Source organism: Salvelinus namaycush, chromosome 21 (assembly GCF_016432855.1).
Source record: "Salvelinus namaycush isolate Seneca chromosome 21, SaNama_1.0, whole genome shotgun sequence".
Taxonomy (NCBI): domain Eukaryota; kingdom Metazoa; phylum Chordata; class Actinopteri; order Salmoniformes; family Salmonidae; genus Salvelinus; species Salvelinus namaycush.
The window spans coordinates 51,900,731-51,912,103 of NC_052327.1; the positions used below are offsets into that span (position 1 = coordinate 51,900,731).

The 11,373-nt window shown below is 44.1% G+C and overlaps 1 protein-coding gene across 1 annotated transcript; it reads right to left on the minus strand.

Moving 5' to 3' along the window:
- Positions 1-3,737: 3,737 nt before the first annotated feature.
- Positions 3,738-5,189, minus strand: LOC120066783 (shaker-related potassium channel tsha2). Its single transcript, XM_039018252.1, has one exon. It carries the CDS (start codon positions 5,187-5,189, stop codon positions 3,738-3,740), a length of 1,452 nt encoding a protein of 483 aa, XP_038874180.1.
- Positions 5,190-11,373: the final 6,184 nt, after the last annotated feature.

The following is an 11,373-nucleotide window of genomic DNA, read 5'->3' on the forward strand; positions in this document are numbered from 1 at the left end:
ATAAATGATCAGACAACTCCTAACTCTTTCGCGTCATCCTTGATGATTTTATGAAATTGTCTTTTGTTATGTGTGTTTTTAAAATTGATCTAATTAACATACCAAATTCGAAAAATATCTAGGGTCATTACTTTTGGATCTTATGGATGTAATAAACAAAAAAAGATATGATAATTTACAAAGCATGATTAATTGTACATACTGTAGAAGTAGGCCTATAGGCATAAATACACCAATGGCCATGTGCCAATGTAGCCAGCAGATGAAGCTAATTGTATCAATATCCCACAACTCAATATTTATTACCACACATTGTAATTTCATCACATCTGTGTAGCTTTATCGATATATCCATTAGGAACGAGTCTAGGATTAATGCTACAACTCAAATAGTGTTCTGTAGGCCTAGCATTAAAATGTAAAATTCGTTTTGTGAGTTAGGCCACCTATTTCATTCGAAATTACAATTGTAAATCAACAATATCCATTTTTAAGTTGTTACAGTCAACCGGGCACTCAACAATGGGGAAGGCAGCTATGGACATGATCCATTGACAATCCATTGATAGACATTAAGGAAAACATCAATTGTAGTGAACTCGAATATCATTAATAAGAAATGGACCGTATTCCCAACCCTCCCTCTCTGCACAACACATCTCCATGACACTCTCTCCGTGATATTACCATGACCTAATCACTGACATAGTATTACATGATCAGACAGATGTATAATACATTGTATTACAGCTTATCTTGTGGTTGTTATAAAGCACAAAGCACACATCTGACAACAGCACTACTGTATGTGACATATGAGAATGGAACTGGGAGTAATTGGAGGGATCAAGCCCACTCACTGTAAAGCTCAGCTATCTAGGTACCATTGTGCTTAACACTCCAAATCCATTAATAATGTTACAGAGAGGGAAGCCATCTTATAGGTGTTCTTTTACACTACTTTCTTTCCTCTGGATCTCTCTCAATTCAATTCAATGGGCTTTATTAGCAAGGCGAACATATGTTTGTTGACATTGCCAAAGTAAGTCAAATAGATAATAAACAAAAGTGAAATAAACAATATTTAAATTAACAGTAAACATTAGACTCACAAAAGTTCGAAAGGAATAAAGACATTTCAAATGTCATATTATGTATATATATATATACAGCATTGTAACGATGTGCAAATGGTTGAAGTACAAAAGGGAAAATAAATAAACATAAATATGGGTTGTATTTACAATGGTGTTTGTTCTTCACTGGTTGCCCTTTTCTTGTGGCAACAGGTCACAAATCTTGCTGCTGTGATGGCACACTGTGGTATTTCACCCAATAGATATGGGAGTTTATTAAAATTGGGTTTGTTTTCTAGTTCTTTGTGGATCTGTGTAATCTGAGGGAAATATGTGTCTCTAATATGGTCATACATTTGGCAGGAGGTTAGGAAGTGCAGCTCAGTTTCCACCTCATTTTGTGGGCAGTGTGCACATAGCCTGTCTTCTCTTGAGAGCCAGGTCTGCCTACGGTGGCCTCTCTCAATAACAAGGCTATGCTCACTGATTCTGTACATAGTCAAAGCTTTCCTTAATTTTGTGTCAGTCACTGTGTACTCTCTTTTTAGGGCCAAATAGCATTCTAGTTTGCTCAGTTTTTTTGTTAATTCTTTCCAATGTGTCAAGTAATTATTTTGTGTACACGGAGGATCATTTTGCAGTCTCAATTTGTCCCATTTTGTGAATTCTTGGTTGGTGAGCGGACCCCAGACCTCACAACGATAAAGGGCAATGGGTTCTATAACTGATTCAAGTATTTTTAGCCAGATCCTAATTGGTATGTCAAATTTTATGTTCCTTTTGATTGCATAGAAGGCCTTTCTTTCCTTGTCTCTCAGATCGTTCACACCTTTGTGGAAATTACCTCTGGCGCTGATGTTTAGGCCGAGGTATGCATCGTTTTTTGTGGGATCTAGGGCAACGGTGTCTAGATGGAATTTGTATTTGTGGTCCTGGCAACTGGACCTTTTTTGGAACACAATTTTACTGTCAGGGCCCAGGTCTGACAGAATCTGTCCAAAATATCTAGGTGCTGCTATAGGCCCTCCTTGGTTTTGGACAAAAGCACCAGATCATCAGCAAACAGTGGACATTTGACTTCAGATTTTAGTCGGGTGAGGCCGGGTGCTTCAGTCTGTTCTTGTGCCCTTACCAATTTGTTGATATATATGTTGAAGTGGTTGGGGCTCAAGCTGCATCCCTGTCTCATCCCTAGGCCCTATGGAAAGAAATGTGTGTTTTTTGCCAATTTTAACCGCAGACTTGTTGTTTGTGTACATGGATTTTATAATGTCGTATGTTTTTCCCCCAACACCACTTTTCATCAATTTGTATAGAAGACCCTCATGCCATATTGAGTCAAAAGCTTTTCTGAAATCAACAAAGAATGAGAAGACCCCCCTCTCATTGGGAGGAACGGTAGTTAATATTAAAACAAAATAATAAGGATTTATTTATTTAAAAAATATAGTTCAAAAGTTCACATACAATTTTACAATCTTAGAAAAATAGAAATAGACCTTTCATTAACATTTTATAGAACAACTGATTTCTCTTTACATGCAGACATAATTCAAATTCCTATGGGAAAGTTATTTTAACACCAGTGATTCCTTCCCAAGGACCATTTACAGCTAAATCTGAATTTGTGTACAATAAATAGTTATATAAAATAAAGGACTACACAAATAGTTCCTTCAAAATTTTCCACAAAGGCACACAGAGCAAGGCATGTTTGCATTTAGATTCTGAGCTGAGAAAATAAGGATAGCATTTAAAAAAAGGCATATTTACAACAATACATTACAGGATATCTACACAGTTGTTATTTCAGTTCATTGAATACATTTCAAAGTACATTGAAAGTTTCATTTTACATTCAGATTGGTAGTTTGTTCAAGGGGCTCTCCATTTGATGATGTAGCAGCACCTGTCATCTCACATTGCTGGCCAGTAGTTCATGGGACAAGTGTGTGATGTTTGATCACTATCTTGACTTTTACAGTTACAAATATATATGGAATTGCTTGCATTTTCTTTCAAGTGTAGCAGAAAGGCAAGGGTCTTTGATCTTGTACCCTGCAAGTAGAAAGAAGAGAATGCTTTTTCGTTGGGTTATATTCCATCACTTCAATCCAGAATGTTCCTAACAAGCTTGTTAGGGACAATGTATGTATAGTCATGAGTAAATAATACACACACACACTTTGATCATCAGCAATGTCTTGCACACTGTTCAGATAACCCAAATAGCGGTTATAATTTTTGCCTTAGAAGCGTCTGCTGCACGACTGCGTTTCAACCACACAGTGGCGCTCCGAGTTCAGAAATTCTATAGGCCATGCAAAAGAAACCCAGTTCTAAACATTGTTGTGGGGATGAAGCTATAGGCCTACTGCAGGTGTCAAACAAATTAATTCCAGCTATTTGAAGATTATATGACAACAAACACTGCGTAATAGCGTGAGTAAAAACGCGCGTAATTATTCAAACATGCACATAGGACTGGCACTGACCTGGCATTACTGTAACGAAGCTATAAGCCTACTGTAGGTATCCATCAAATGAATTCAAGATATTTGAAGATTTACATGCCAACTAACAGCGTGCGTAAAATAAAGTACCCAGGGGCCACTCACGGAGACGGTTTTTTTCCTGCTCAACTAGGCCGATGCTTGTTTTTCATACATCCGTCAGCTTGCCAGTGTAATGTTCAAATGGGTTGAAGTTTGTTAATCTGATTGTCGCGCAAGAATCCTCTTCCGTGTACTCTGATTTGGCGAGGGACTGTCTGCTGTCGCTGGTCGATTTGAATTCTCCGAATGAAGCGTTCTGTTGACCACAAGTCACGTGGCTATACACGGCGGTTTCCTCGTCATTACGCTCTCTGTGGTAGAAGTAGTTAAAATTGGACACGATAACAGGGACAGGTAGGGCTATGGTCAGCACTCCTGCGATGGCACACATAGATCCCACTATTTTGCCACCAATAGTAACCGGGCACATGTCTCCATATCCAACCGTAGTCATGGACACCACCGCCCACCAGAAGGCGGCGGGGATACTTGAGAATCCCGATTCAGGGTCGTCTGCCTCTGCAAAGTAAACAGCGCTGGAGAACAGAATAACCCCTATGAGAAGAAAGAATATCAAAAGCCCGAGTTCGCTGATGCTGGCGTGGAGTGTCTGGCCCAGAATTTGGAGACCCTTGGAGTGCCTGGAAAGTTTAAAAATCCTGAACACTCGAACCAAACGGATGACTCTGAGAATGGCTAACGACATGGCCTGCTCGTTTCCTGCTCCCTGTTGCTCTGCTAGTTCAAGGCCAAGGGTGATGAAATAAGGTGCAATCGCTAAGATATCGATGGAGTTCATTGCGTTTTTGAAAAAAGCCGGTTTGGTCGGGCAAGATAAAAACCTCACGATAAACTCAAAGGAAAACCACACGATGCAAAGTGTCTCCACCATAAAAAACGGATCTGTGAATAGATTGTTTTTTTTATGGAGAGTAGTCCCATTCGTGGTAAGGTGATTACTTAATGGTAGGTCTGCGCTGGTATCTTCCCTGAACTGTGGTAAAGTCTCTAGACAGAAGATCACAATGGATATTACAATCACACTGACTGATACTACAGCGATCATCCGGGCAGGCCCTGAGCTCTCCGGGTACTCAAACAAAAGCCACAACTGGCGCTGAAACTCGTTGTCAGGCATCGGACGTTCCACCTCTATGATCATACCTTCATCTTCTTTAAACATATCTATGGCTTCCTCTTCAATTTCATAAAATGTCATTTCTTCCATGAAAATGTCCATGGTAACGTTGACAGGTCTCCTAAGCTTTCCTCCAGACTGGTAATAATAGAGGATGGCATCAAAGCTGGGTCTATTCCTGTCAAAAAAGTACTCATTTCTCAACGGATCGAAAAAGCGCATCCTTTTACGCGGGTCTCCCAAGAGCGTGGTGGGAAAGCGCGAGAGGGTCTTCAGTTGAGTTTCGAAGCGCAGTCCCGAGATGTTGATGACGACCCTCTCGCTGCACTCCTGATCGCCCCGCTCCATGTCGCAATCATCTTGGTAGAGGGGAGAAACTACCACAGTCTCGTCCTGGATCTCACAGGACACAACAGTCATCTTTTACCCTTCTCAAGGGTAAGGGCTTCACTCACCTCCACGGCCCCAACTATCACTTTCTCGGTAGTTTTTTACTGCCCAGGAAAAGTTTGCTTCTTGATGGTTTCCTCCATTTAAATGCATACACTTTTTAGTTGCAGAAGGTACTGAAATCTAATCCAGTTAGTCTACTTGCTACCGTTGGCTGTCTACACTGATGCTGATCATATTCACACCATTTTAAACTACCAGATGCCCTCCCCAGGTTGACTGACGTGATGACACTTGCTGCACTGTCACTCACTGCTCTCCCTGTGACATGTTGTTAAATCTAACTCAACTAGTAAACACCTATTACCCTTCTTAAAGTTTCATCTACTCAGGACTTGCAGTGTTGACCAGTTCTCTAATATCATTATTTCAGAGAAACAAATCACAGCCATAATGTTTTTGAAAGGACTGTCCAAGTGTCCTTTAGTTAACCGTATAAACTGTAGCCCCTGCCTACACAAAAATAATCATAACTCTGTAGATTTTACAAGGTCTTTTTTTCCTGTTGCATTTTGAATGCTTGTTACCAATCAGAAATAACCACAGGGGTTCTAAAGCAGGAAGCAGAGTGTGAAGCACCAGCTTCACATATCCAACCAGGGGCCCTCCTGGACCGGGCCAATGGAAACTGCTAGCTTGACTGACACCTGAGCACCCACAGTGGATAACGTCTTCAGGAAACCTCTGCCAAAATACCCCCCCCCCCCTATTCCAAGCACTTATAGGGTTCCATTTTACAACTTGGAACAGGGGGCCTCTCGCAGAAATGTGACCTAGCATTTGGGGTCCCAGAGAGACTGGGGGTGTAAAAAAACAGCGACATGTATGCTCACCCCAATTATAGTGTAACCTCCACTCAGGTCCTGTTGCCTCCGTAACAGAAGAACTGCTCGGTAGTGGTTTGTAAGAGAGGTGAGAGAGAGAGAGTGGTTGAATGACACTTTCCGTACTGCTTTCGGTGCCCATGTCGTCCTAATAAGAACCACTGATTCTGAATCGACTAGACGAGGCCTGTAAGAGGAGAAGAAGTAGTCAAGAGTTTAGCTCCCCAAATTTAGATTTTATTATCCCCTGATATTGGATGTAGGCCTAAGTCAAAAGCAGTTGTGCATTAAAGTGCAACATGTTTGCAGTTTAATATGTTCTGTATGTAACATGTGGTAAGTAGCATTACATACCTGTACAATTAAGAATGGCTACAACCCTCTAAGGGAGAGTTTTCTTTTCTCTTTTGTTTGTGTCATGTTCCTACAGATGATTGTAGGGTAGGCCCACACTGTAAATGAATCTCTCTCTTACACAACCTTGTCCACCAACTTGGAGCTCCGGTTTCATATGCTTCACACATGATGTACTTTGAAGACTGTGAGAAATAATCCGAAACAAGATCAACAATCTTTCCTAGGAACACAGTTGATTAATGTCTGTGTCAAAACTGAAGCACCAAACCCAAGATGCATCTACACTCCAGAAGGGAACCAGTTTGATGCAGTAGCCTATGTACCCAACCCATGCGATCACAGCTTGCTAATTGATGGCCAATGAAGTTCACTTTTGTGGTGATCAAATGTTTTGTGAATGGGTGACCATGAACATAGTGGACACAGCTTAACTGCCCCCTCTATCTATACAGACCCAGGGTTGGATGTCAGAGTTAAATGTCAGTGTAAGGACGTTTTGCCACCTGCGATAATCTGTTACCCAACGACCGTCTAGGTCAGGCCAAGTCGTCAGGGGCTTCTGTCTCCACGGAAACAAACAGTAAACAAACAGTCAGAGTAATGGCTTTACTACAGGCTGATAAATGGGTTAGAATAAAAAACGGTTCTAAGAATGCCACTTTCATCATTACTGTTAGGAATCCTGTTGTAGAATTTCTCCATCATTTTTCACTTGTCATCTTTTCCCCATTGGTGATGAAGCTGAAAATAGCCCTAACTGATGACCAGTCACCTCATTTGCCTCTGAAAGACACTTCTTTCCCAGAGTAAATATGGCATATGTGAATCGGTAAATAAGTAACTCAGTAACTGTAATGTAGTGGACATGGTTTACTATAGGTGTGCTGAAAAAAATATATTATTCAGTTTGCTGTGGGGCACACACACACACACACACACACAAACACACACATACACATGGGTGCAGGAGACCCTCATGTCAACAGGATATCCTCAAGTCATTCACACCAAGAATGGAAGGCAACATAGAGGTCGATGCCAGGTTCCACAGGGCTCACATGGACACAGTGCACAAGCATGAATATATTCAGAGCTGTTAGGGCCTCTGCCTTCCGTGTGCACATATAGACATACCGAGTCATCATGGGTTCGATTCCAGTGCACGCCCTTCTGGCACTAATAACTCAATCCCCCGATTGACTTGATTTATGGTCACATTACAAAATGGACAGTCAAGGGATATTTTACCTCGATCTTGATAAGAAATGATCATACCAGACAATGTTGGATAACATAAATAGGAAACTAATAAAATAATAACATTAGGCTACACCAGCATTAGTTTCCATTCATACAAAGTTTCGGGTAAATTGCCACAGTAGATTTGCTGTGGTTAACAAGTTATTAATATTGTACAGAATGCTTGTCAAATAGATACATTTCCCTTAGTCTGTTAAAAAAGGACTAAGTTGTTCCGATAACAAAATACTTTGGTTGCAAGTGTAACAGTACTCTGCTTGCGTTGTGTACAATCAATCGTCGACACGAACTCCAACGTGTAGCACCAGTCATGGAGATTTATTCTGATAGGAACAGCACAAAATTGCACGTCATGCAATGCACGGCTCACCATCCAACTCTGCACTCACGCACGCTGGTTTGGTGCTTGTTCACTGGGCATGTAGTTACCAAAATAATACAATTACAATATACAATATAATATCTTTAACAATGTACCTGATAGGAACAGCACAAAATTGCACGTCATGCAATGCACGGCTCACCATCCAACTCTGCACTCACGCACTGTACAAAATATATGAACCCCCCCACCAGACACAGTAAGTTGCTAGCTAGTACTGGCGGGAATTCTTTACAACAAAATGCACAACCAATATTCTCCAAAAAACACTGCATCTTATGTGTGATGTTTGAATAACATTTACAAACAAATTGATATAAATTGTACATTTAAATCATCACTTGGGAGTATAAAAATCACTTTTGACGTACAGTGCTTTGCAACCAACAACTTACCGCTGGTTTGGTGCTTGTTCACTTGTACGATTCTAACTGAAACATCCCCCCTCGTAAGCAAGCTACGCAAACCAGCCAATAAGATGACATGTTGAGTAGGTGAAGGCAAGATAAAACTAAAACCAAAAACCCATTGGCTTAACAATAAAGTGGCAAGGGGAATCACCAATATAACCCTGTTACACAAGCAGGACTAAGGCAGAGAAGAAGTGTAAAAAAGGCCGTCCTGCTCCTCTCCTCTCTACCTAACTTCCCCTCACAGTCCCTTCAGTTTCCCTTAAGTCCCGTTAGTTTGGCTGCTCAGCCTACCTTAGTTATCCCTCACCCATCATAGCCCTGCCATTCCCAACCAATCAGAGCGCTTGGAAATGCACATCTGGACACTGCACCCGCCCAGTCAGGTCAGAATGTTATCGTCAACCGAAGGGCAGAACCAAACCAATCAGTTATAAGTATATAGTGGGTGAGGGCATTCACAGCCGACCGCTCAGATGGGTGAGGGCATAACATCCAAACGTTTTTCTGTGGTCCTTCATGCCTGATTTAGTGACCAACAGTTTTTTACATGGTCCGTCATTTCCCCAGATTTAGCGACCAATAGCTTTTACATGGTCCTTCGTATCGTCGGATTCTGATCTGCTATAATTGAGATGTTGAAGTAGCCATTAAAGGAGTTGTTTCCACGCCCCAGGATACAGACGAGTTATCCTGCATCCCTAAGACATACGAGACACCTGTCACCACCCACTTCAGCCCTCAACGCCACACAAAGCCATCATGCACATGAGGAAGATGAGTTGTGAGGCCCTACAAACCTCTCTCATCTAAGAGATTACCAGCCCTGCTTCAGGCCTCCTCAGTGGTCAGGGAGTGACTACACCCTCACCAGTTGGGAGCTGATGAGAGAATGGGAGTACCTACGTCACAAGCAGCAAGAGATCAGGAGGGCGTACTCTAGGCTCTCCCCGCCTGAGTCACCACCGTGGGAGCACCGGTACCGCCACTACTCTCCTGACCACCACCACCACCACTCCGGCTAGAGCCATTGTCACCGCCACGGGAGCTCCATCACTGCCAGTACTCCCCAAGTCAGCCCGGCTACTCCCATGAGAGACACTACTCCAGGAGCTCCCGGCCTGAGTGTTCACCACCTCCACGGGACCATTGGGACCCCCACTATGTCCCGAGGTGGCCCAGCTTTTCATCAGATCTTCGTCGCTCCAGGACCCCCGGGCTGGAGCCTACCTCATATCTGCCAGAGAGTCAAGAACGCCACCTCCCCCCGAGGTGGTCCAGCCGCTCTCCCAACAGACGTCCATCTTGGCCGCTCGGGTATCCGAGGTTTGACTGTCTGCTACCCTGGAACCTTCAGCCTCAAAGACTCCACCTGCTCTCCCTCAGGACTCCCTCACTGCTCCTGGCCCACAGCCTGCTTCTTGGATGGAGCCACAGCCTGCAGCTACTGCAGAGGTCAAGTACAGCCCAGACGTTGAGGCCTCTCCAGTCACAGCCTGGTGGGACCTGCTGGTAACCAGGCGTTCAGTGTAAAGTAACCAGGCGTTCAGTGTCCTGCCCCTCAAGGGGTTCCAGTGTATCCTGCCTCCATGGTACGCTTAGAGTTTCCTTCCCGGTAGGGTCAGGTTTAGAATTCCCTTGCTTCCCGGTAGAGATACAGTTCTCAACCTTCCCGGTAGGGTCAGAGTTCCCCTCCTTCCCCGGTAAGGTCAGAGTTCCCTTCCTTCCTTGTAGGGTCAGAGTTCCATTTCTTCCCAACAGAGTCAGTGTCTTTCATCCCGGTAGGGTCAGGTTTAGAGTTCCCTGCCTTCCCAGTATGCCAAGTCTGTCCTGACCCTCAAGTAGGTCTAGTGTATCCTGCCCTGCATGTACCGCATACCCCCTCTTTGTTGGGTACACAGTGTCCTAGCCCGCCAGGCTTAGAGCCCCCTGCCATGCTAGGCCATAAGTTAGCTGCCCCATCTGCAGCTCTGCATTCTCCTGCCCTGCCTAAGTTGTTAGGCCTATCCCACCAGGTTTAGAGCCCCCAGTCTTACAAGGCCCCAAGTTCATTGTACTAGGCTCGCAGTCTCCAGACATAGTCAGCCCACAGCTCCTTAGCCCGCCAGGCTTAGATCCTCTTGCCCTGTTAAGCCACAAGTTACCTGTGCTAGGTTTTCAGTCCTCAGCCCTCTTCTGCCCTCAGTCCCTAGCACTAGATCATTTGTCTCCAGCTACACTAGGTCATTGGTCTCCAGCTGCACTAGGTCATTGGTCTCCAGCTGCACTAGATCATTTGTCTCCAGCTGCACTAGGTCATTGGTCTCCAGCTACACAAGGTCATTGGTCTCCAGCTGCACAAGGTTACTGGTCTCCAGCTACACTAGGTCATTGGTCTCCAGCTACACTAGGTCATTGGTCTCCAGCAGCATGAGGTCTGTTGTCTCCAGCTGCACTAGGTCATTTGTCTCCAGCTGCACGAGGTCTGTTGTCTCCATCTGCACTAGGTCATTGTTCTCCAGCTGCACGAGGTCTGTTGTCTCCAGCTGCACTAGGTCATTGTTCTCCAGCTGCACGATGTCTGTTGTCTCCAGCTGCACGAGGTCTGTTGCCTCCAGCTGCACGAGGTCTGTTGCCTCCAGCTGCACTAGGTAATTTGTCTCCAGCTACACTAGGTAATTTGTCTCCAGCTGCATGGGGTCTGTTGTATCCAGCTGCACGAGGTCTGTTGTCTCCAGCTGCACGAGGTCTGTTGTCTCCAGCTGCACTAGGTCATTGGTCTCCAGCTGCACTAGGTCTGTTGTCTCCAGCTGCACTAGGTCATTGGTCTCCAGCTGCACGAGGTCTGTTGTCTCCAGCTGCACGAGGTCTGTTGTCTCCAGCTACACTAGGTCATTGGTCTCCAGCATTAGTCGTCCCTCAGTCCATAGCCCAGGTGGGTC

What these genes read in the sequence shown, in the direction of transcription:
- LOC120066783 (XM_039018252.1), bottom strand. Translation starts at nt 5,189, where the DNA reads ATGACTGTTGTGTCCTGTGAGATCCAGGACGAGACTGTGGTAGTTTCT.